This window comes from Phallusia mammillata, chromosome 4 (assembly GCF_965637545.1).
Source record: "Phallusia mammillata chromosome 4, kaPhaMamm4.hap1.1, whole genome shotgun sequence".
NCBI classification, from domain to species: Eukaryota; Metazoa; Chordata; class Ascidiacea; order Phlebobranchia; family Ascidiidae; genus Phallusia; species Phallusia mammillata.
In genome coordinates this window covers 7,058,368-7,084,771 of record NC_137255.1, presented here as the reverse complement: position 1 = coordinate 7,084,771, position 26,404 = coordinate 7,058,368, and the positions used below count along the sequence as shown (strand labels likewise).

Genomic DNA, 26,404 nt, shown 5'->3' with positions numbered 1-26,404 from the left:
ACTAGAATATGTAGTCTTAATGAAAACCTAATAGCCTTTGTCGTGTCAATTTAGTCTCTACCACCTTATATGTCGTACCAATTTAGTATTTTACAGACCACCATACATAACCAGCGCCAGCAATAGATCGTTTTCAAGTGTCGATAAAGTCGAAATAAAGGACAGTCTGACAGCCAGGCGCCCAACTCTCCCTACGATAGGCCCAGAAAAGTTGTCTACCCTGTAAACAGAGGTTTTGCTGAAAAGGGTCTGATGTGACCAGGTGCCATTGCAACCTTTTGATCTGAAACTTTTGTCCGAGTTTTTTGTTGCGTTTTTTTGGCTAAGGAACGTTGCGCCTTTCAGGTATCTAGGCTTCTTTGTGTCTCGATTAGTCACCGATACGTAATAGTGGTTAGATTTCAAAGCGGTTCGTTTAAGTTGGGTTTTTATTCAACAACAGTTGTTTTTAGATGGAATAGGCGTTAGCTCAAATGATACAGATAACGGGGATAACCGCCAATAACTTTGGGATTTAAAACATTACAAAGGAATTTCTATTCTATTGTGGTTTGGGGGCAACAAAAATAACAACAAATTTTATATTTGGAAGCATAAATTTAGCTAGAGTTAGAAAAATTTCTTCCACCTATAATGTCTGAAGTTAGAATGACTCAACACCACACAATCTTTTAATTCATACATTAAATGCACCTGCTTTTCAAACGTTCTATACCGTCACCAACGTCACCTTTGGTGTGATGAATTTCTCATATTACCACAAACAAAAGGTTAGCATTTTACCACGGGCGTCAGTTCAGGCATTTCGGAATCGCGATAGAAGTTTGAATGCGCAGCAGTGTCCGATTACTGGACGCAATCACACCGAACTCCTGTACCGTTGTTACTGATGATAACAACTCCATTCACCAAACACTGTACAGCACCCTGCTGGTGGCCCCACACGTGATATAATGAATGACAAAATTAGTTCGACCTATAGTTAAGAGTTCAAGGGCATGCTAAACGGTGTCGTAAGATCTATGTTTTTTGTTTTATTTTTGAAAAAAAACTGTACCGTCCATTGCGAAAAACTTCCATCTCACCGAAATTCCAAAAAATTTTGATAGTAAGCCTGACAAAATCGAAAAAACAACTGATTGCATATCTGTGATAACAATATGGTTTAGCTCTATTCGTGTTGCGAAATCAACCTTGACCATTATTATCCTTTATTTAAAGTATTTACCTCTAATCAAAGCAAGTTTTTCTCTGTTTTACAGCCATTGTGTTTTAAACAAGGATGCATTGTCAGCATTGTTCCATTACAGATTACAGCAGACGAACGAACAACAGAAGTTGGACTAATTGCCTTGCATCTAATTTCCTGGTCTTGCTTTGTCTGGGCGTTAACGGACTTGGCAAGACCTGTGAGAACGTGTTGTGATTGTTTACTGCTTGCAAGGGTTAATTCATCGCCACTGGCGCGTTAAAGTTTTGCTAGCAAGTCTGCTGCTTTTGGTTTAGTTGTCAACTGAAAAAAGATAACTTTACCCAACCCTCAGGTGAGTAAACAAAAATGACTTAATGATGATGTCTGGAGTCTGGTTTGGAGTATTCTTTATTTAAAGTGGACCATTAAATACGGTCTTTGTTTACAGAATTGTTTTCCAAAATGCCATTATCATTTCGAAAACATTACACACAGTTTGATTTTACTTTTCGATGTGTACGTTAGTAGAAAATAGGTTTCAGAATGTTAATATTGAGCGTTTCTGAACAACTTTGGGACCTCTTAAAACTTTGACAACCTGATTTCAATGTACATGCCTTTGTTTGGGCTAGACAAATTAACTTAGCAATTTGGACCACTTTACCAATGCATAGCGGCCATTACCGAACTGCTGGACTGCATTTACGATGGGCAAACTGCTGCGCAAATGTTTGCACTTGTAGGCAATTCAAACTCAATTCGGGACGCATGCCAAGTGCATTAGTCGCCACATGTTTTAGATAAGTTCTGTTAAATCCGTCCTAAGAATTACGCAGTAAGGTAAATCAATGTAGTGAATGTGATGAAACAATGGTTGTTTAACAAAAGAAGTTCAATGAGAAAAAACACCCTAAATAAGACTGTGTTTCCCAAACTGTGGGCCATGGCCCAGTACTAGGCCACCAAGACATTTTCAATGGGCCACAGAGCCATTTGAACAGATTCTACTGTTTTGTTATACTGTAGATATTATGCGCTTTGTTTTGAAAAAGATAATATTTGCAAAGAATTTCGAATCTTTTAACCAAATTTCAGGACCATGCATCTCATTAAAAATAAATTGTTAGAAACCATTTCGCCCTTTTTTGAGTTTTTTTTTTGTTTGTGTCCAAATTCACCGCACGCAGTGAGCCGCGAATCGCTATTAAATAGACATTTGGGCCACAGACCAAAAAAGTTTGGGAACCCCTGAAATAAGACCTTTCACTTTACTGATTAGATATTTTTAAGGGGTTTTGCTGTATTTTTATTTTAAAAAAGTTTAATGTTAACAAATAATATGCATTTTGACCTTTTTCGAGTTTATTTTATCATTTGTGTAGCACCACTGTGGTTCAATAGTTCACCTTTTTACAAAGGCTAACTTCTTCAACAGGGCCGGTGCCATGCCGGGAGACAACTGGGTTAATCCTACTGCCAATACGGGGTTACGGGGAGGTCACTTGCTGTAGAGCGTAGTCGCCAATCGCTCAGTCAAACTATCATTTTTTATATTAAAAATCTCCACATGAAAATATTAAAGTCTTGTCAAAAAACAAATGTCATTTAACGTCAATTTGAAAAATTCCTTAAGTGCCATATAGTGAAACGGGTATTTTCGCAAAAGGATGTTGTAAGATAACATCGTATTGATTCTTAGTTAGAAAGAAACATATTTTATTTCGCTGGTTAGTTACTCAATGTAGGTTGTCATGTAAATATTTTATTTACGCACAGTTTACGACTAACAACATTAAAATTAGCCAAATCGGAACCTGAAAATGTGCCTATTAAAATTACCGTAGCAAAGTTTTAAAGCTGTACAACCTGACCACAATATAGCGTAAGCGTTTAATGAAGCGTCATATGACGTGACAACCATATTATCTCCAAGTAGTAACCGCAAATTTCACACAAAATGCGCTATTACAAGAATTAACTGCAAAACTACGACATCTTTGTTCTCTCGCCCAAAACCTGTTTATTTCCCACGTCGATCTTAAGCCACGTTTCAAGTAGCTTAATCCGCTAAGCTTATTAGCAGTAAATATCGATGCACAGGTGTTATCGAATAACAGTGAGTGTAAGTGGGAAACAAGCGTGATTGGCATTTCAAGTGATCTAGTAATCACAGCCACCAGCGAAGCATACGCAGCCAAATTGATGCTCTCGGAATGATACAAAATGTAAATGATAACGTTTCCGGCAGTCAACAGACATACGTATGGGCAAAACACGAAGTGTCAAAGGAAAACGAAATTCTTTGTTTGAATTGTAGCTTAAGTAATGTAACAATTTACCTACACTATCAAACGCAAACTTTAAGAATGGCTAAATCAGATATATGTTAGCATGTTGTGAATACATGTATTGGGGATAACTTTTTTCAAACTGATGCAACAAAAGTTTACTTATAGTTAAGAAATTCGTATTTAAGCCTAATACCTATGTTCAGCTATAAATGCTTACTAAAGCACGCCTTTGCTGTTCAACCTTGAAATATTTGATTTATTCACTTTTAAACCTAACGCCGCCGAGTGAAGAAGCGTGAGAAAGCTTGGTGTGTCGCGACGTGGTCTCAAGCCTCTCAAAGGCGACGTAAAGCTTGTTTTCACATAAATAGACTCGTGACCTCCAACGCGTTAACTGAGCCGAATTTATCAAAGGTTATCAAGCGTGACTATCAGATTGACGGTTCTGCGAACGTCACCTGCTAGAGTTTTTTGCAGATCTGACCGAGATGCTCTGTCGCTTGGTATAGAGCAGTGGTTCACAAACTTTTTCATTATTTTGTCAAAACGGTCCCTTGCCATTATTTCGAGGGCTCGCGGTCCTTATGCTGGAATGTGTATTTCAGAAAAACGAAAGTTGATTGCAGGATTTTCGCTAGTTATGCAAAATTGCGCATAATAATGATCTAAACTCTAAATACAGCTTGTGACATTACAGACAAGACACAATGCAGTACGATTGTGCGCGAACAATTGCATTTTTGATAGTTGTCATTCAATAAAGGCTATTGTTTAATGGAGACAGTCGATTTCTCAATTCTCTTGATTTAAACTTATTCAGTGGCACAAACTGACGCCTAATAAGATTATAGAATTACTTTACCCGCTTCGCGGTCCCCCCCAAAATTGCCTCACGGACCCCTGAAGGACCGCGGACCCCAGTTTGGGAACCGCTGGTATAGAGCAATATGAGCAATATTATAGTTAAGGCTGTATGAAAGAAAAGTGATATGGAATCGAACTTCCCGAAACCACAAATAAATAAATCGATATTTAACTTAACATCGTTTAATTTAGATTCGGTAACGACCTCGCCAAGCCTACAACATTTAAACATTAAAACAGATGAAAAAGATAAATTAAACTATAACTTACATAAACAATCACTGTCAAGTATAATATTTAAACTAAATGGCGCTCTTCTAGAAAAGGACTTGTTTTTACGGACGTTCCAAGCGGATACACTAGTATAGGCTACTTCAGATAAACTGAAAGGTCACTTATAGCTCGAAAGAAACACGAACAGGATGTTACCAACAGCGATGCACAAAAGTCTTGCACTTGCTACTCATGCAACACCACACAGACACAAAATATATATTGACGCAGCGTTGACGGTGGTTCCTTGAATACCATGGATTAAAAGTCTTTAGCTTTGTGTTTAGTGTCGATATAGGGTATGCATTTTCCCCGACTTTGCGTTTTGTTCATTTCTGCACGACTGGAGTGTTATTACCCGTATGAAGGCGGCCAAAATGGGAAGTTAAAACTTCGGTTGAAAACAACACATTTATATATTTTAACTAAGTGCTACACATGAATAAGATTCTTTATTCCCTTTACATAGACTTCGCCTACAGAATACTATTTGGACGTTTTTCCATTTTAAAACGAAACAAGTCCTTTTGCAAAATAGAATTTGTATTGTTTCTTAATCACATAGCATAAATGAAAACATATGAAACTGTACGAAAATAAGTCAAAGCAAAAAAGAAAACAAAAAAATCCGTCCTAGTTGAAATCCAAAGTCCCGCTGCTGCCATCCTGCGGATCTCTGTGGCATGTGCAAAGTTCCAATCTTGCAATGACCACCATAGCAACCACAAATGCAAGAAACAAAATTACGAACGCAATCAGAAGAGGCGTGAAAAGGGAACCGGTGCTTGCCTCTGTGAAAAACAAAACTTAAATATACTATTGTTTTTTTCCTAAACTAACATTTCTTCGTACGCTATTGACCTTTTTTGCAAACGATTTTACATTTCAAGTTTTAATTTCCACGAATTGTTTCACCACAACCAAGAAGTCCACAAAAACTATTTTTTATAGATCCAACAACATAAGTTAATGTGTCCCACAAACTTTTCGCACTTTCGTTGTCCGCACTTGGTGGCGCCATATCCCCGTAAGGGGTCACAATTCGAAATGGACCTTTCACTACAATTTCGCTGTATTCGACATTGTCGTCAGTAGATCGCTTTGCTCGATCCATCTAAAAGCGGGAAAATACATTGCTTGTTTGATAGATAATAATCACATCTTAATTTTGGACAGCCATAGAGGCGAGACACATCACATAATGACGTAAGTGATGACGTCATGCAAAAGGTGATAAATAGTCGAAACTTTATTTCTGCATCCGGAATCAAACCACTGATAGTGGTTAAAAGAACAGGAATATAACAGGCAGAACAGAGTGCCGATAAGCGGTTTCAAGGGGTTCAATAGCTTCAAATTTACCGTGTAAACTTGCAACATGCAGTGAATGTACACGAACTTCAGATCAGGATTCGTCCACCGAATTACTTCGAAGCCAATATCAGCCACGTTTAAATTGTTATCTGGACCCCAAACGTCGAACGCTGGCTTGTCGCTGCCACACAAGAAAAACTCAATTTACGTCACACTTGAAAAATACTGTTCATGTAAAGGTCGGAGCAATGCTTCTCGATCAATGTACAAGATTCAGTTTTAAATCTAGGACCGAATCGAAATGTGTCCTGAACCAGATGAGTCTTGGTTTATTCATGTTATGGAATTATCTTAGTCGATAATATACCACGTTTGTGATCAGTTTGCGAGTCAAGAATATTAGTTGCGAATTGTAATTTGTATGCTTCTAAAACGCTTTACCATGTAACTTTTTGGACATAGGCTATGTCAAAGCTAGAAATTGATTGGGTCGGCGGAATGACTTGTTTTTACTTTGGTTTATTAAAGCCTACATAACAAAGGGCAAATAAAAGCCTCACAAAATAAAGATATATTTAACATCAACCTGCGGGAAACTTGTAATGAAACTCTACATACTTGGGATAAATGATAAGACTATCATCGGGCTGTCCTTCATCTAATCCTGGCGATAACCAACACATAGTGAATCTTGGAAACAAAATTCGTGTTTCATCGTCCGAATAAACCGCCATCCTTGGTCCGAGATCAAGAGTAACAGTCAGGTAAATCATCTCTCCTACTGTGTACGTTGCAATACCACGCTGATCCGGATTAACAGGTATTCTCTTTTTTCCACTTCCAGGTGGATTTTTGTGAAGAGCAGATCGCAAGAGAAAGGTTCCAAAGTCCGTTTTGCGCGGCACTGGATCACAGCAACTGTAAAGCATCGAAAGGCAGAGTCTTAAGGTTTGTACCATTTAATAAAATGTGCTTTAGATGCAGTTACATTTTGTAGATACCTTGACAATTTTGAGAAATTTTGATACAATGCACATTTATGTCGTGTTTTCAAAAAGAAATGGGATGAGTTTTTTCACATTTAAAGGTCAAATTATTTCTGTCCAAAAGCAAAAGGTAGTGGACCTGTCTAACTCGCTGTGATCCCAGCGAGTGGCCAAAAGTAACAAAACGTTGTTGCTGTTAAAGACAAAGGATATAACCTATTGACTTACAATGGCTTGATTGCTGACTGTACGTGGTACACTGTAGGATAGGTGCAGGATACTTCTGCCACAGGTTTTGTAAAACTTAATCGTCCGTTCTCAGTCAAACGATCCCACCAAATCTATTGATAAAAAAAAAGCTTTCTGGTCAAAAGAATCACTTTCACCACTTCACAAATCAAGGCAACGTTCTCACACAAAATTGATGTTAGCTTATAGAATGGATTATATTGAAGTAGAACAAAAATAAGATTTCACTTACTCTGTTCATGTAAATGATCGTCGGTCCGGTATAAAGTTGCTCTGTGCCGCACGATTGTAGATTCAACAGGATCGTGAAGCTATCTTGCGTTTCTGCTTCCAACAGCTGACAACTATTGTATTAAGGTTTGTAAACATTAAGGTTAGTGAATATATTCACTTTTTGTTATCTTTCAATGGGCAAAAATGCATTTGACCGGACAAAATGTTTACGGTTAGTAACTGTTAACATAATAAATACCAAGATCCGATGAACAAAGTTTTGGGCACATTGGTACAGTGTGGTAATATAAGTGGTTGCATACAACCACATAGATTAAACTCATGTGTGTTTGTCTTCTTATGCAACATGTACGTTTGGTTTTTAAATTTGACAACGTTGGTTAAGAGAGCTCAAACGTTAGGTCTTTTTTAAACGGTATTTTGTACCAATCGCATGTTGTGTTCGAAATATAACAAACACAAATTTAGTTTTACCTTCCGTTGACCTTCGAAACAGGCAAGGGATTGTTTGCGGGACCTGAAGAATCGACGTAGAAAACCCCATTCGAGATTTCCATGTCGTATTCACGCATGAGTGATTTGCTTACTTTCAAAACCATCACAGAGTCGTTTCTACATTCAACGTAAGGTGGCGCTGCAAACAAAATGCACTTTTGTGTAAACATTGGTGAGTTATGCTTAGTTTGCAAACTATCCAATTATTTGTAGGCTACTTCCATACTTACACAACAACAACAGTTACTGTTTTTTAGAACCATTTCTTTCCATTAGAAACCTGTTTGCCCATAATGCTTTTTTTATTCTTACACGATACATTTAAGTCTTTGGTATAGTACTTCAAATATTATGGGCACTTACGATGGGAACAATTTCTGCCAAGGAATGCCTCATCTCCGCTTGGTTTGCAAAAGTAACCGTTTGTATGTTTGCATGATTGAACGCACTCGCAGTTGTTTTCACAAGGTGATGGATTGCAACCTGAAGTAATCCATGAAAAACGGAGTTCATATTTTTTACGCTAAAGCGTTGAGAAGTGGTTGTGTGTTTCATGCTACTTTTTGTGTAACAAAATGCTGTGTTTTTTTCTATATTTTTTTCTATATTTGGTGAGTACTTTAGATTTGGTATTAATGTTGTATGTTTATTATAAGAATAGGTAAAAAATACGCACCATTTCCAGGGGCAACCAATTCCCCCACACCCAATTCAGTAGAAACCTTTATCAAATTTTCAGTGGAAGTCTGAAGCAAATTTAACTGACGGTTAACCGCTGGCACTTCCGTCTGATTTCCAATAGTTTCCATGACAGCTGTGGTTGGCGCTTGGGCAGCATCTTTAAAGCAATTGAGACGCAATAGAAACAAAACCTATACACCCACTTTCTTTCGCAAAATTGCGTTTATGAAGTTTATACATACTACTTTTGATGTTTTTACTCAAATCCAGCCTTTGCTATGACACAAGGGTAAAAATACGCACCACTTTCAATAGTGACCATAGCCTCCACTTCATTCATTTCCGTAAAAGCCATTAAGTCTTCATTGGAAGTTGGAAGCATGTTGAATTGTCGTCCATCAGCTGCAACGTCAGTTTGGTTTGATACTCTTTTCATGACAGCAGCTGTGTTTGGGACTGGGGCAGCATCTTAACCGGAAGCACGTTACTTTTTTGATATTTTAAATCTCTTATTCAAAAATCTGGCACCTGCTGTACACCCTAAACCTAAATCAACAAAACTGTTCGAAAATCGTAATCACCATAAGAAACTTCAGCCTTATTTACTGCTTAAAGTCTGCAACAGAGGAATATAGAGAATTTGCGTGTGATAATTTTGAATTTTGATACCAACACGTACCATATCGTGCTGCTCGTATAGTACATACATCGGTCTTGGGTGAATTATTTTAAATACTTTGCACAGACAAGCAAAACTAACACAAACATTATACACTTGCTTTTAAAGCATTTCGAAAGGTAACCTTACCAGCAACAGTGGTCTGGGCTGGTGAATTCCCGTCTGTCCTTTCATAAAGACTGTAAAAATTCACTCTCCAAGTGCCCCCGGGCAGCGAAGAGGTTTCGATGGCAGAGGAGGTCGTGGTGTTAGCGATTTCCTCAGATGTTTCACTTGACACCAAACTCATTTTTCCTTCTACTCGTCGGAGAGTACATGTCGGTCCGCACTTGCCGTTACAGATACACATATGGCGACGGCTGCAGTCAGAATCGCCGGTGCATGTCCTGGGTCCACCGCATTGTTTACGGGTCCATCTTCTTAGACAACAGGCTGGAAAAGATTTTGAAACCTAGGTTGCACTTCTATGCGAAAGTTTTTGACATGTAGAGTGATATTGAAAAATGGTTTCTAGTTTTTACTGTTTTTATTTCTGCACCATGGTTTCCAAAAGGTAAATTCATGCTAGTTTCAAAACATATTAAATTGCAACTTTATGTGCGAGATTGTTTTTGATCTAAGATATTATATCATACCCGTATTTTGTCATTATTCCCTAAAATACATTGCAGCACAATTCGAAATCTCTTTAGTAGTAACGTAAAATTGTATATCACAGGGGAACATTTAGCAACACGTGGTGTATATGCATAAAAAACTGATTATTTGGAAAATTAAAATAGGTAAAAAACGGGGTAATGGAAAGAGTGTTGTGGTTTCCATGTAAACTTGCTTCTCATAGAAAAAACAAACTTACATTTTTCAGCCTCTTCGAATGATTTGCAAACAAACCCACATTGATCGTCACATGAGCACCTTTGACTTTGAGAACAATTTTTGTTTGTTTCGCACATGTCGCCACACGATGTCGCTTCGCTGCTGTCGTCGTCATTGATGACGTCGTCAGACATGCCAACGCCTGAGTGTTTGGTTTCTGGAGACGTTAACAATCAAAACTAATACTTGACGCAAAGTTATACATATTGTACAGAAGCGCAAAGCGTCATTGGTTGGGCATGTGTGTCTATTATATTTCAACTAGGCGATACTTCTGTGGAAATGTCACTAAAACACACAAGTTTACAAATTAATACGTTATGCTATGCTAAATGCTTGTAAAATCTAATTCTCTGTTTACAAATCACTTTACATATCTGGTAAGAGTGGTCTCTGATATGTAAAGATAAGTGGTGAATGCCTACTTCAAGAAAATTGATTGTTGGCCTGAAATTGGGTCCGCAGCCCGAAACCTGTCTCAGAAACATGGTAACAAGCCTAAAGTAGGCCCAAGGCAAATATTATTTTTTTACATTTACTTTAGCTAATGTAAATATATTGGCACAAATATAATTAATGTACGAATAGCGTTCTAACCTCTCTCGCATACTGGGTCGACGAGAGTAACTTGTCCTGACGATAGATCTTTGCTTGGTTTCTCGTTTTGGTTTTCAACTTCGATCTCATTAGTCATTCTGTTAGGGTTAAGTTTAAATACGTTTAAACATTTTAACTGGAAAAACGCTGCCTTGGAATTTAAACACCAAATAACAATAAAACACAAGCAATATAGGATGCCAAAAAAGGTTTCAAGAAAAACATTAACGTTATATGTGAGATTTGAGGCTTATTAGCAAAACTATGAAGATCAACGGGTTATTAATTCATGAGAGCATCAGATCAAAGTAACATTTGGTTTGCTTAAAGATGAAACAATCAAACTTAAATCCTACCCAGCTAGTATTTTTTCTTGTTCTGATGTAATCAGCCACCCACCGAGACTGCGACATCTTGCCAATGCTTCCAACCACCTTATCTCGCCACTAATGGTCAGCTGTTCGAATCCTGGTCCGGCCGGAACCCAAGTGTCAACTTTGTCTGTACAAAATGACAAAGAATTAATTAAAAAATCTTTTATCAATGTGAACTTCTCCAATATGTTGGCCTCCCAAATGTATCGAAGTTTTGTTGGTTTTGGTGGGCAGACAACGCCCCAATATGTTTGCAAGGCTGTTAAATCATTTTGTTTATTTTTTAATTTAATGCCGTTGGTGAAAATTCAGCCCCTTACATTTTGTGAGTTGGTCTCTTAAATTTCTTGCTCACAGAAACTCAAGCGGTCAGACACGATTAGAGCCCACAACCTTATGAACTACGCGGTCATATTGATTGCGAATATTGAAGAATAAAAGCAGGATTTGCATGACAATTGTATACAATGAGGTTGATAGTAGCCGTCATTAATGAAGAACACCTTTGCTACGGAAGTTTTAAGAGATTACTTTTCTCGCAGATGAAATAGTGGCGCCCATTTCTGCAATGGTCGTCGTTCCATGACCTCATCACATCGTTGGCAATGTAAGCGCAATCAGAATCGTCATCGGGCGCGTTCGTCTTTATACTGAAAGTAAAAATAATTCTGATAAACCCAGCTTTTAAAGAAACAACAGATTGTGTTGACAATCGGTTGTATTTATTTTCAATTTTCATTGATATGTAAAACACAATCGGACTTTCGTCCTAACCAAAGTTTACATCCAATAGAATCCCCATAGTTTTATGAGTTTGTTACAGTTCAACTAAACGTTTTGCAGAAAGTGTTTTACAAGTCGTTTGAAAACAAATTCTAAATATCAAGCCAAATAATGTGGATTTGAAAGTAAAAGCCCAACCTTCCCAGAGCTTCTAATAATGCTGGAAGATACATTTCAGGTCTCAAAAGTTCGCCCTTTTCCCACATCCAGTAAGATTCTCTTGTTTTGTCGGTCAATCCGAACCAGTAGGTTTTTCCAGGTAACATATGAGATTTCAAGATTCTGGAACGAACAACTAAGTATTAAAGGTACTCGTTGAAAGAGTCAGCGCAAATATTGAATTATAATTGATTTTATTTGGTGATTCTTGGTGCTCGCATAAGTTCACTTTAAAAATGATCAGTCCATAAAGTCATGCAAATGTAGTTTAAAAAAATGTTACAAATGTGGGTAAGTATTTGAATCATAGTGACGCAAGGCTGTATTTCATTCCTCAACCTTCAAAAGTAAAATACAGTTAGTTTTGCATGCGCTGGTGGTAGATTTGTACTTACTGGTAGGTTTGGAAGTCTCGGACACCAGATGTCGCCAGCCATCCACCAACGTACGAACAAAACTTCATACTTTCATACCAGGAGGTCAAATCATTAACAAACATATATGACAGAGATTGGATGGTCAACCATTCGTACTTAGTTGTTGTATCTGAACATATCAATCAGTCAAGGTTTGCAGGAAATAGCATACAGTTTTGTTTTCAACTTATCCAGCCGTATGCTGCTTCTATTTCAGAAGATTAATCAAAACTTTAAATTAACACTTAGACATTGTACTTTCTCTGAAAGCGTGAAAATTGGGTCGTCAAGTGTAACAATGTCGTTTATCGTTACATCGCGAACTATCGCTTGTTCAATATGAGGATAAATTATTAAACAAGCCAAACTAAAACGTCTACTTCACTAACCATCAAATGGAACACAGGAAGGTATACTAGCACTCCACTGTCCGTCTCCAACACAATTCACTTGTTGTGATGAACTGAGTCTATATCCCTCCGAACAATGTATATTGAGTTTGCTGCCGGGCAACCACCGGGTCTTTGATACGAAACCGTTTGATATTTGGAAGTTGATGGTGCATCCAGCTAATAAAATACAATTATTAAATTACAATGTTTGTTAAACAATTAGTGAAGTACGTGGAAAAATCAACAGCATTAAACAGGTATGTTACATATATGTTGAACTAATGTCTTAGAGGGTAGTGGCTATGGCTTTATCTGTTTGACTCATAGATAAAGGTACATATTGTTACTGTGACTGTTGTAGGCGTTAATGTGTTGGACTTTATAATCGATGAAATATGTTTTGTTTTGCAATCGTTTTGTTGCTCTCACACCCAAACTACTTTTCTTCAGATGCGTGCTAAAGAAATTACACCAACAGTACGATATATAAGATGCTGCTGCTGCCAGGCACAATATGAACTTTATAGAGCTCTTCTGGCAATTGTATTTTTACCATTTTTACGTCGAAACGTTGGTACAAAAACACAATTGTCAGTAGAGCTGTACAAATGTGACCAATGGTACTAGTTTCAGAATTAAGACAACTTACCGAACTGGCACAAGGGGTCGAGATAACTCCAACGTCTTGTACGAGTTACGCAAACCCGGGTTCTCCTTCCAACCAGAGTATAACCGATCGCGCATTCGTAAGTCAACACGTCTCCAACGGTAATACCAGGAAAGTTGGTGACCGGGCATGACTTGCACAAGGCTATGTAACCGTTCCGGGGTGGACGTGGCATTGGACAAACAGCAGGAGTTGATACAACTAACCGCACAAAATGTGTCGTATGGATTAATTTCGTGTAGTCTTTCAATAAATTTGTTGCAAAAAAAGATAAATTGAAAAATGTTTGTTTCGACCGACGCGTTTTCGTAAGCAAAAAAGATTGCTTATCCCAATGTAATTTTAAAAGTTGTATAACATAAAAGAGCAGAAAACACAAATTATGTGTAAAGAAACATTTTACATTTTTGGGTATTAGAGTTGTTGAAAATTGGTTTCAGTAAAAAAAAATAGTGTTTTCTAATGTACATAGGTTGCCACAGTTGTGCCTTCAACTATAATCGTTAGCAAAAGCGAACAAAAACAAAAAAAGACAATCAGAAGTTTTACCTGGTACGCATTGTAAAGAGCTCCCGGACCAACTTCCATCTCGCAAACAAGTTTTCTTTGTTTCCGCGAAATTCAATTGGAAACCGGACCTACATCCGTATTCCACCATTTGACCTACTCCGTAGCGAGTTAAATCAGCATCACTCGTGTCCGGTTTAGCATTGGATTGATCCGTGTCTTTATACACGAGTTTGTACCAGCCGTTTAGTATAGATGGTGGATTGTTGCAGAAACCTTAAAACAAGTTAAAATGTGGTTAGAAGGTCACTGAAGAGGGAAAGTAATATTAAAGGCCTTCGCGAATTATTTGTGAGCACATCATTTTAGGATTGCTTTACTTACCGACATTTTGAACACACGTGGGTGTTTCCCCTGACCAAGTACCATCACCAAGGCACTGCCTTCTACTATCGCCTGAAAGCTCATAACCTGAATAGCAACTGTAATGAGCAGCATTTCCTGGGTAAACACCAGTCGCCTCCAAAACTCCGTTCTGTATGGGAGGAGGGAGAGGACATTGTGCCACTTTCTTCACTGTTAACAAATATTTTATTTAATTCAAAGGTATGTGTAGGTGCAGCGAATTTAACCTTAATTTACCTACGGAGCCTTTACTAAGTTTTCACCAAATTTTTTGATGACTATGATTTATCACTTTCAAACGGCTTTAGGTCTTTGTGCCGCTCCCTAAGTACAACTACAATAATGTTCAAAGTTGAATTTGAAAAGCCTAACATAGTTTGATGGATTTAATCATAGAGCATTTTCTGTTGTAAATCATTTACAACCTGACACTTTTTTATGGCATTATTTCTTTTCCACAACAAACTAAATGAAATCAAATTAGCGATGCAATTGAGCTTGTGTATGTATAAAGCTTAACACCCTATAGTCATAATTCAAAGTTATGGTAAAGTCTTAGCTTACATATGCATTCCAGGTTACTTCCAGACCAGTTGCCATCTCTCAAACACGTTTTTCTCTTATCAGCAGAATTAAGCTGATAAGTCGATCTGCATCCGTATTCGACCACCGCACCTACTCCATAGCGAGTTAAATCCACGTTACTCGTTTCGGAGTTTGTGTTGGACTCGTCGGGGGAGTCATAAATAATCTTGAACCAGCCGTTAAGTATGGATGGTGGATTGTTGCAAAAACCTGCAGAAAAGTAAACAAAAGATAAGGTGAAAAATTTTCTCGTTTTTACTACTTGATGTATTCTCCATCCAATACAAAATTAGAAATACCATATAACTTTGAATCAAATAAGATATAGGATATGTTTAGTACATGAATACAATCTTGGAAATTAGGGATAGAAAATTAAAAGCATCCAAAAGAAAACACATTAGTCATGAAAAACATAATTTGTTCACAAGCAAAACAAACTTATCTTCACTGGTAATAAGACTTACCGACATTTTGAACACACGTGGGTGCTTGTCCGGACCAGGTACCGTCATCAAGGCACCGTCTTCTCGAATCGCCCGAAATTTCATAACCTGAATTGCAGCTGTACTGAATAGTAGCACCCGGGTGGACACCAGTCGCCTCTACATCACCGTTCTGCAACGGTCTCGGAAACGGACATTGGATCCTTATTCTCACTGTAAATCCAATTCGGGTTTTATCAACTTGTAAGTGAAAACTACTGCATTCAAATACACCAAAATGCCCTGGCTTGTTCAAAGTTTACATACGTTCCATTTTACCACACTTTGTTTGGGGGATAAACAATTTAATTAATATTTGGCTTTTATGATGTAAAAAAATAGATTGACATTGTTTTGAAGATAATTTATGTAACTTAATACGTATGTTGGGGGACAGGCTCAAGATTACAATTTTTGATGCAAGTTTCGAAGCTTGAAATAGGGAATTGAGAGTGTAATCGTGATCGACAAAAAATGATAAATCGTTTTACAGGTTTTCCAAACGATTTTGTTTTTTTAAACCTTTAAATCAAATCTCACATGTGCATTCAAGTGCGCTCCCGGACCAACTTCCATCTCGCAAACAAGTTTTCTTTGTTTCCGCGGAGTTCAGTTGGAAACCGGATCTACACCCGTACTCCACCATCTGACCTACTCCGTAGCGAGTTAAATCGACATCACTCGTGTCCGGTTTAGCATTGGATTGATCACTGGTGTCTTTATACACGAGTTTGTACCAGCCGTTCAGTATAGATGGTGGGTTGTTGCAGAAACCTTACAAAAATTGTACTTGTGTCAAACACGTAAACTCATACCCGGGTTTACCATAGAGCGTTCATGCAGACCAGCGATCACGTCAAATAATAATATCATTTGGTTTATGCTATACACAACGAATAATACCAACTTAGTTGCAGTTGTGTTCCTAAGCCCTGAGAACTTTAGGTCACTAATTACAACTGATTTTCGTCCAATTTTGTTAACGGGTAAAACCTCACTTACCGACGTTTTGAACACACGTGGGTTTCTCCCCTGACCAAGTACCGTCAGTAAGGCACTCTCTTAGCCTATTGCCGTAAAGCTCGTACCCTGGGTTGCAGCTGTATTGAGCACTGCCCGGATTCACACCATTAGTCGAAACAACACCATTCAGTATCAAAGTAGGGATTGGACATCTAGTGATCGCCTTGCCTACAATATAAAAGTATTTTCAAAGGAACATATCTATGTTGGTGCCATGCTAGGTTGTCAAGAATTTTAACCATGTTAGAGAAAAACTACCTCATAACCAATGGGCTTCTTAAAATCACAAAAACAATTGAGTGGAAATTAACCAATTTTGGGCCCTTGCTAGATACATACGAGAGCAGGTTAACGTTGGTCCGGACCATGTGCCGTCTTCCAAACAAGTTTTCCTTGACTCTACGGTGTTTATTTCAAAGCCGACATCGCATGTGTACTGGATAACTTGTCCAACCCGGTAGCCTCGAATACTAGCGCCTCCAGTACCAGGACTCGCTTGGTATCTTCCATGAACCAAGTAGGGTGGCGAGGTACAGAAAACTGTTGAGTGTTGGTTACACAAGATTTGATAACACCCTTTGCCGTTAGTGCTATTTTTCGAAAAACGCACAAGCAAAACACGGTCTAAAACCGACAATAAGAGGTAGAACGTAAGGTATCTAACAAATATTCAACGTAAGCTACGATGAACACAAATTTACTAGCAATCTTTGTTAACTAGATTCGGTATAATGCTCTAACTAGACCTGGCGTACCACAGTTCATCGATGTAATACATATTTGGTGCATCAAGAGTTTTTTTAATTTAATAAACTTTTCTTAAAAATATTTACAACCCATATAATCCCAAACTCCAACGATTCCTTTTGTATTTCAAAAAAGTTACCAAAAACTCTTAATTGGATCCTAACTCACGTATTATTGGCACACATTTGGGTTCTGCGCCACTCCAAACGCCAGTAGCAAGACACGTTCTGGTTCCAGCTCCAACCAATCGGGAAACGCTATTGCAACGATAAGTAGCCTCCGAGCCTTCCAACTGTCCGTCGCTGTAGGTCAAAGAAGCAGCTTTAACGTTTCGCAGAATTGGGCAGCGAACCGGATTGTCCCCTCGTTCTGAAAACATTTTTTGTAAGTTTATGTATTTCAAGTTTGTCTCGTATTTTTTTTCTAAGAGTGTGACTGTTTACATATTGTCCATGTTATCAAGTGCTTTTCTCCTATACGGCAAAAAGTTCACACAAGGAATAAACCTACGATATCATTTTTTTCTGCTAGTAAAGGTACAACAGAAAACTTATTATATAGGCAGTGTTTTTATAGGCTGTTAAACTTACCAATGCAAAACGGTTCTTCACCACTCCATGTTCCATAACGTAAACAGGATCGAGTTGACGATCGTGTGTTCAAGCGATATCCATTGTAGCAGAAGTATGTAATTGTGTCACCAACACGACCCGTTGCAGAACCGGTAATGTACCCGTTTGCTAGGCTATTAGGTTTGGTGCAATCTAAAAAAACGCCACAAAAACAGACTATAGACATCAAGCCTTGTGGCTCCTAATATTTCTTAAGTAGGCATTCAAAAATATTAGCCTTTATAAGTAATTTCGCTTTTGAATAAAGGTTTATTTCATTATTTTTAAAAACACATTTTTGAACAACCAAAATAAGTTTAAATTACTTAAAATACTGCAACAAAGAAGAGTCTTAGTAAGAAAAAAAAATTAAAACAAAAACGTATAGTAGTAACTTACAAGGTTGAATACAGAATCTTCCACCACACTGGCGACTTGAACACGAACAAACTTCATGGCTGAAACAATCCCCCTGCCCGGAACAACGGCGTCTGCCACATTCAGTGCCAGGACGAACTTGAATACACGCTGGGAAAAAAAACACTGCGTGGATTATACGGCCAAAGTTGTCTTACAATGTAGCACAATTGGTCATAACATTTAAAATACACATTGAAATGTATGTTAAAAAGAACCAAATTTGCTTCTATATACAATTCACAGAAAATATTACGCATATTGCTTCGAAAAAGGTATTTTTCCGTTTTACAAAGCTTACCAATGCATGATAGGGACTTTCCAGTCCAGGTGCCGCTTTTTGTGCAAGTCCAAATCGGGTTGCTTGTGTCGTTCAAATAGAAACCCTGATTGCATCGGTACTCCATACGGTCTCCCACTTTCCAATCCACGTCTGTTAATGCCAGCTCGGTATTGGATGTGTCAACAGAACTTACAAATACGTATCTGCCATTGGTCAAATCTGGTGGATTTTGGTAGCAAAAATCTGAAGATAAAATTTTAAATTGTTGACATTGCAGCATACAAGACAGGCAAAGGTGCTTGCGATTCGACTTTCGGTGGATTCTCCACCGAGCCTGTGTTGCTCAGTTGGTAGAGCGAGAGTCCCGAAAAGACTCCTGTCGTGGGTTCGAATCCCACCGCAGGCTAGATTTGTCTAATCTTTGCCTTGCTATGTGGGAATGCGTGAGAGACCGGGTGATTCGGTACAAAGCCTTTTAATAGGTCTGGCGTACTACGACTTTTATAAATGAGTGTGCTGTGATCGCTGGTCTGCATCGACGCTTCAGGGCTAAACCCAGTATGAATACATTCATCTTTGTTGACATTTATTAGAATATATTAAAACATATGTACTGCCAGGAGATTTTATGTACGCTGGATACCACTCCTTTCAATTCCGTTTGGCATACATAATCTGCTGAGCCATTCGCGTTTTTTTCAGTAAAAACACTAAATGCTTTTTGGGCGGCACGTAGCATGCAAAAATGCCTACTAGTTAATAGAACAAAATTTGATACTTTTCGATTTTCCGATGTTAAGCAACGCAATTTAACTATAACCCAGAAAAAGTACCGTTCCAATACGTTTCAAAACAGTCAAAATTAAATGACACAAACAAATGAAAGTAGGTACTATGCAAATTTGCCGGTTTCAAGGCACGGGCTTTTAATTTCTAACCACTCTAATCTTTCACTTGTATTCAGTGAAGTAATTTTAGCACAAAAATCTGCGTCTTACCAGCGCTACAGTGTGGTTCTTCACCACTCCATTTTCCACCAGGCAAGCAAGTTCGACTTGATGTTCCGGTCAACACGTAAGCGTTGAAGCAGATGTAAATAGCTACTGAACCAACTGACTGAGCATTCTGGTTCTCGTAAAGGATATACCCGTTGACGATTCCTGGTAGTGTTGGGCAGTCGGTTGGATCATCTCCCCGCTCTGTGTATGGAGGTTTACTTACATCATATACTAGTGAAGCAAACAGCACAAACCGGAATAGGCTAATCCCATAAGCTTAAAAATTGTTTATTCTTATTGCAGAGCAAAATAATATTTAATAAACCTTGCCAACAAAAGATTGATCAAACTCCTACAGGTTGTTAAATCAACAAACGATAGGGTAAAATTGTTAAAAAACTGTCGTGTGTTGCCCATCAGACTAAAACATATAAGCTGTTGTTGCCAGGCACAAAATAAATTTCATAAAGTTGCTAAGACTAAAACTTTACCACGCAATAATTCTCTAAAAGAGCGTTTGTTGCAAAATGTTGCCGAGAAATTTTAACATTGGTAACATACTTATGCATTTTAGGTCAGGTAAGGACCACTGTCCATTTGTAAGGCATGTCCTTGTGGCATCAGCATTGTCCAGTCTGTAGCCTTCGTGACACGAATAGGTGATCACGTCACTAGGGAAGTTGTGCACGTGACCGGTAATGTAACCGTTTTCAATATTTTCGGGTCTGGTGCAATCTGTAACCAGTTTAACAAATAAAGTATAAATACTCCCAAGAAAAACTAAACGATAATTTAGAGACTTTGGGACATCTATATGTAAGATGAAAATGAATTCCCTACTATGGACAAGTCGAATTTACTTGCACAACCATTTATGTTGTAAGTTTCTATTGGGCAATAAATAAATAAACGTTGTGTTACCAAATACCATTTAATGGAGGGGTATTATTACCTTTATATCCTACAAAAAAGTTAACGTGCTAACTTTTTGTTTTAATTTAGGAGCAGTCCTCAACTTACAAGGCTGAATACAGAATCTTCCTCCACATTGCCGACTCGAACACGAACAAACCTCATTCCTCAAACAATCCCGCTGCCCGGAACAACGACGTCTGCCACATACAGAATCGGGGGGAACCTTTACACACGCTGAAAAAAAAACATGTTTTCAGGGTCTGCTGAGAAAAAGCGAAGACGCAACAGGGAAAATTAATCGTTCATTGACACAAATTGCACTTCATCTTTTTTTCGAGTGCAGGACTTTGTAGTTGTAAATACTCTACCGTCCACTTTGACCCAACTTAATTGCATATCAGTCCACATACATAAGATGATAAATTGTATAAAGAGGTGTTTTTCAATCTTTTTTGAGTCACGGAACACTTGATGCATTGAAATAATCTTGCGGAACAGCGAACAAATGTTGCCATAAAATAAAAAGCTGACATTTAACTACTTTAGTAGCAACTAAAGCCCACGCAGTTACATTTTTTTATTACACAGCGGGTCTTATTCTTACACAACAATAAATGAAGCAAATACTGTTGGAACATTCAAACTGGTGATATAGTGGATATTGTGATGTTGTGTTTATGCCCATTGTGTTAAACGAGTGATGGATGATATTGTATGGAACACTAGTCAAACTATTAATCTTTTTGCGGAACACCTGGCGATCTTTCATGGAACACCGGTTGAAAATCACTGGTATAAAGTACCTATAGGCTCTATAGAGCTCACCCAACGCTGTTTAATTGGGCGCTATCACCAATGTCAAGTCAAGTGAGTGTGTCATCAATTAACTCATTTGTATGGCAGTCCGAGCAAAACGACGACAGGGACGTTAGAGTTGGTAATTTATACATATTTTTAAGGTTTCTTTACTTACGTATGCAAGATAGAGGTTTCCCCATCCAGTCTCCGGTTTCAGTGCAAGTCCAGACAGGATTGGTTGTATCATTGAGAAAATAGCCATTATTGCATCTGTATTCCATTCGATCACCCACCGACCAATCCACTTCACCGGCAACTACGTCACTGCCAACAGGTTTACCAGCAGATGCCACATACACATATCTGCCATTGGTCAGCGCCGGTGGTTGCTCGTAGCAAATCTCTGCAAAAAAAATGGAAATCACATTTTTGAAAGCAGTTGTGCTAATTAGAATATGATGGTATCAGAAGCGCATACAAATTAAAAATGCTGCGAATTACTAAGCTTTTCGTAACCTCATTGAGCTAAAAATTTATAGAAATGACAAAATAGCTTGTTATTTATTCATTGTGAAGTTACCTATGGCATTAAAAGAACATCACATTGTTTAGATCGTTCTAGACCGCTTATGTTATGGCTCATAATGGCGTTATTCTTTTTTAAGTATATATAAGTAATACTATTTAAACTTAGTAAGAAGCCAGGTTAGACCAAGAACCATCCATATGCCTATCTATTGTCATCCTTAAAAGTCACCCTTAAATATTATGAAATTTTACGGAACTGCTTAGTACAGTGTTGTTTGTCAAACAACCCTACCGGCTGTTTGGATGCACAAGGGGTCATCGCCACTCCAACTAAGGTCGATCTGACAAATTCTCGTGGTGCTTCCCCTCAGCTGATAATCATCTCTACAGTAGTAATTAGCCGAGCTTCCCACAGTAAGTGACGCGTATGTCGCGAACCCGAATTCAATGTCAGGTGCCAGGCACTTGCGAACTGGAAACGAATGTATAAGTTAAAATTTCGATCACTTGCGAATATTTATGGTAACCATTGCTTTAATTCAGCGGTCCTTAACTGGTTGATAAACTTCGCGTCAAAATGATTTTTGTTGTTTAATTGGGCTGCTGGTTCATGGCCTGAAACTAGTGGAGAACCACTGCTTTGAATAAACCGGTTTTACTTTCCGTAATATGAAAAGACGACCGATTAATAATGCTAATCGTATTTGGCCCGTAACTAACAACGGTTGTTGCACACAATTTAGTACCGGATTAAGGTGGCTTTTTTATGTCAAGTAGGGAATGAAGAAGCAGCATGTCTGATTAATTAGATAAACAAAAAAATTATCACCTGGCGGAAAGTTACAATTCTTGCCACACTGTATGTTGCAAATACATCTCTGCGGAAGCTGACAAGATAAATTGGATGAGCAGGATCTACCACATCTACCACCAGGAGGAAATGCAGGACATGCTGATAAATAAATAGGTATTGTCAGAACAAAATTGGCCGAAACACAATAAAAACAGGTATATTCTTTTTAAACTAGGTTAATATAATCTTTAATTGTTAAAATCGAAAGTAAACTTACGATTTTGTCCGAAAGTGTTGTGTAGAGCAGCAGTGGTAACGAAAAGAAAAAACCTACAACAAATAGATTATACTGGTCAGCAATTTATGTAGCTTATAATTTCTAGAGCCACCAACGTAAATTTAACTGCTACGAGAAACTAGGATACGAACGAGTATTGCTCTAGTAGCAGTTTTACAATAAATAACCGACGTTTCGACGTCCCATACGAGACGCCCTCATCGGAAAGACACAAACGTATTGGTTAAAAAAGCCTTATGCGTGTTTAAGATTTTCTTAGCAATAAGACACAGTCCTGGGTAGGTGCACTATTTCATGATAACATTCACATTAAATCAGGTATTTGTACTTCTGCTTGTATATTTATGCTTATTTTTGTAATTTAAGTCACTACATGTTTTGCGTCAAAATAAAATATAAGTTACTATACTTTCAACAGCTTTTAAACTTACCAAAAAGTGACCATGGTGCTTTGAAAGTCAATATAACAAAACCGAAAAGTAACACAAAAAGTAACAACCACCTGCTGCCAGGGAAAAGAAAACTTAAATGAACAAACTTTGGTCACTCGTGCAAGTTTCCGAATCAGGTTACCCTGAAGCATTACGTTGATTGCAATTAAACGCGTGCTTTGAAACAACGCGGAATTTAGATTGGAATCACGCGTAAAACACGCACCACGCTTGTTGGAATTCCAATTTTAAGTGATTTCGCAACACTATATAAATTAATAATGAATTTTAATCCATATACAGAAAGATTGTAAAACGCGTTTTTTTATGTTTTTAACAGAAAATACACCTAATAATCAGATTTGACATATAAATTTAGTATCAATAGAGCTGTACATCAAGTTTTTTATGCTCAAATGTGCGGTAGGTTGCGATCTATGGCAGAGCATGCTCAGTACACTTTAACAATAACAAGTTCGACAAACGCAATCTGTTTTGACATTAAACAACATTTAAATTTCAATGCATGACATTAAATTTCCGGAAACATAAAAGAGAGAGAGAGAGACGTACATGCTTTTGTCCACAATAGCGAGGACAAATTACAGAACATCTGTATTATCAGTCCTTTGTGTAGTAACAAGGGATCACAAATGGCAGTAATTTGTTGGCATTGCGAAAACCTATCAGGCAGTCGATCAGTGGCGCTCTCAAAACAAAACAAAAGACAAGAATAGATTAGAAAGTGCCTTTTAAGTATTGTTTGTGCCCATAAAACGCAGGGCATGAACCGGCAGTTATAAGCCCATAATTGGAAACCGATCTGTTAGTTGATATTAGCTCGTGAAAAGGTATGGGTGACATTTTGCAGTCATGAAGTCAGTGCATTCAGACAATATGTTGCAGTTGATTTTTTGTGTTTTGTTGATAGCGCATTGGGCCAATGCAGACTGTGGTGAAAGTTTGAAGCATGACAGAGGTAAATGAACTGTTGATTGTCTTTTTATACACATTAGCTTCTTATGTAGTCATAATTGACGCAGCTATTTGTTTAAAGAAACCGAATTTATTTTGTCGAAACAAACTCACAGATCAACTTAAGTTGTTCTAAGATTTTTAGCTCTGGTTTTTTAGATTCCAAGAGATTAGTTAGTACTGCTTATATATAGTCAAACAGTTAAAAAATAATATTTTAGCGTAGTTGTTGTAACTAAAGCAAAAATGTAAAAAACAACAGTACAAACCATTTCAATGACAAAATATATGACCTCATGCACTTTGTTGGCGACATCTTTTTAAGGTCATTAAGCGTTAATTTTACTTCAACGTGCGGGATTTGTGTTTAAAGTGTATTGTTTTATAGCCAAATTTACTCTAATTGATCATCATCTCTATAAAATACCTTGCTTGTTTTGCAGATTGTGAAGCATACCGTTGTACAGTACCAGTTGAAAGGCGGTTGGATTGTGCCCCTGGCGAGATTTCAAGGGAAAACTGCCTTGCTCGTGGCTGCTGCTTCGACAATTCAAAATTTAACACTACTTGGTGTTTCAAGGCACTAAAGTTACCACAAGGTAAATTTTAGATGTGGTTGATTTTGTTTATTGTGCAGCGAATATTGAATTAATCATGTAGACCTATGCTTTATGTCAGTGGTTCCCAACCGGGGAGGAATTTCATAAAAACTGTAAAAAACATTTACATTGGAAATGATACATTATATTTTTTTCTACATTATTATGTCCATTATAATTTGAAACCGGTTGTAAAGGATTCTGAAATGGACATCCCGTATCATAAGGTCTATTCCAAATTGCTATAATTTTTTGTGTTATATTTGTTTTTCGTCTTATGGGGAGGAATGAATAACTTAGTTCGAAAATGGGCAAAGGGAGAAATGTAACAAAAAAGGTTGGGAACCACTGCTTTATGTAGTTATTTAGTCACCTGTCACAAACAGTGAATGTCATAAGATCCAACCCCACTAAATCTGATTTAGGTGTATATTCACTTTTAACGACAAGATTTTAACGACTTAATGGAGTTTAAGCTTGTACTAAAGCTAGACTGTGTAATCCATCAAACTTCAATAAAAAAATGCCCATGTTCTCAAGGTATTTGTCCTCACGCTGAATGCCAAGTTATGCCAGAAAGAAGACAACCTTGTCCGCTATTGGAGGAACGAAAACACGTGACTCCTGGGCAGTGTGAGGCTGCAGGTTGTTGCTATGACGACGACACTTATGGAATGCCAGTGTGTTTTAAAAGAAAGGGTGGGTTTAAACTGCATAGGTTTACTTTTAGAAATTTTGATTTTAGGCAATTAAAACACCAATCCGGCTTATTACAAAAATTTAATGCACAATTTAGAGGCTTTGGAGACCTGGTTTGTTTTATTAACATTAGTAGAAATGATCAGGTACTGTTGACCTAAAAATAAAAAATGTTGTTGTTTTTTTTCAGTTTACCCAGTTGCCTTTCCGGGCATGCACCTACTCTATTCACACTGGTTGATGCGAGGCTGCAACCGCGTCAACCCTTTTTGTCGCGACAACTGCGGACAAAAGCGCGTCACCAGGTAAGTACACTGTGATGACGTCATGCGGACCGCCCAGGACGTCATATTTATTTGAATACGTCATGTTTTGCAGGGATCAGTGCCTGCGGTGGAGATGTTGTTGGCTGCCGATTGTGTTGGAGGGGCCCCAGTGTTTTAGCCCCTCTACATGAAACGTTGTGTGTTTGAAATGTTTTCAACTTTTCAATGGAAAAAAAGTCTTACTCAAAAACAAAGATGAATACATTCTCACTGGGATCGGCCCGGAAGTGTCCATGCATACCAGAGATCACAGACTATGCTACTCATATATGATCATAGAACACCAGGTCCTTCAAGGCGAACCTTTAAATAACGCCTTCGATGGACCTTGCGTACTATGATCAATGGTAAATATATATAGGCACGAAGATCATAATGTAGAATTAACACAAGTGATGAATTGTTTAAATCAATAATAAGCAAAGTTTTTTTTTGCCTTACCTCTCGATGCAAAACAAG

The 26,404-nt window shown here is 37.9% G+C and overlaps 2 protein-coding genes across 5 annotated transcripts; one reads left to right on the top strand and one right to left on the bottom strand.

The window, feature by feature from the left end:
- Positions 1 to 5,187: 5,187 nt before the first annotated feature.
- LOC145224371 (sushi, von Willebrand factor type A, EGF and pentraxin domain-containing protein 1-like) lies at positions 5,188 to 23,447 on the bottom strand. 4 transcript variants are annotated; one of them, XM_080090859.1, is made up of 38 exons: positions 23,347 to 23,447; positions 22,895 to 22,947; positions 22,654 to 22,776; positions 22,117 to 22,296; positions 21,472 to 21,699; positions 20,604 to 20,732; positions 20,145 to 20,318; positions 19,584 to 19,784; positions 18,604 to 18,828; positions 18,285 to 18,413; positions 17,865 to 18,038; positions 17,443 to 17,643; positions 16,867 to 17,067; positions 16,507 to 16,695; positions 16,045 to 16,278; positions 15,487 to 15,678; positions 14,999 to 15,229; positions 14,414 to 14,605; positions 14,072 to 14,305; positions 13,505 to 13,723; positions 12,853 to 13,032; positions 12,443 to 12,593; positions 12,027 to 12,170; positions 11,637 to 11,755; positions 11,088 to 11,232; positions 10,732 to 10,829; positions 10,115 to 10,291; positions 9,388 to 9,690; positions 8,883 to 9,047; positions 8,575 to 8,736; positions 8,262 to 8,381; positions 7,878 to 8,037; positions 7,402 to 7,513; positions 7,149 to 7,261; positions 6,553 to 6,852; positions 5,983 to 6,115; positions 5,605 to 5,734; positions 5,188 to 5,411 (listed from the first exon to the last, which is right to left on the bottom strand). In XM_080090859.1, exons 1-38 carry the CDS (start codon positions 23,358 to 23,360, stop codon positions 5,254 to 5,256), a joined length of 6,393 nt encoding a protein of 2,130 aa, XP_079946985.1. In that variant the 5' UTR covers positions 23,361 to 23,447; the 3' UTR covers positions 5,188 to 5,253. The 4 variants fall into 4 exon arrangements, with proteins under 4 accessions (XP_079946985.1, XP_079946986.1, XP_079946987.1 ...); XM_080090860.1 differs by having other exon boundaries at positions 5,614 to 5,734; XM_080090861.1 differs by having other exon boundaries at positions 8,883 to 8,981.
- A 697-nt stretch (positions 23,448 to 24,144) lies between these two features.
- On the top strand, positions 24,145 to 26,166 carry LOC145224375 (integumentary mucin A.1-like). Its single transcript, XM_080090868.1, has 5 exons — positions 24,145 to 24,325; positions 24,765 to 24,920; positions 25,461 to 25,619; positions 25,810 to 25,924; positions 25,998 to 26,166. The coding sequence occupies exons 1-5, from the start codon at positions 24,220 to 24,222 to the stop codon at positions 26,074 to 26,076; spliced, it is 615 nt and encodes a 204-aa protein (XP_079946994.1). The 5' UTR covers positions 24,145 to 24,219; the 3' UTR covers positions 26,077 to 26,166.
- Positions 26,167 to 26,404: the final 238 nt, after the last annotated feature.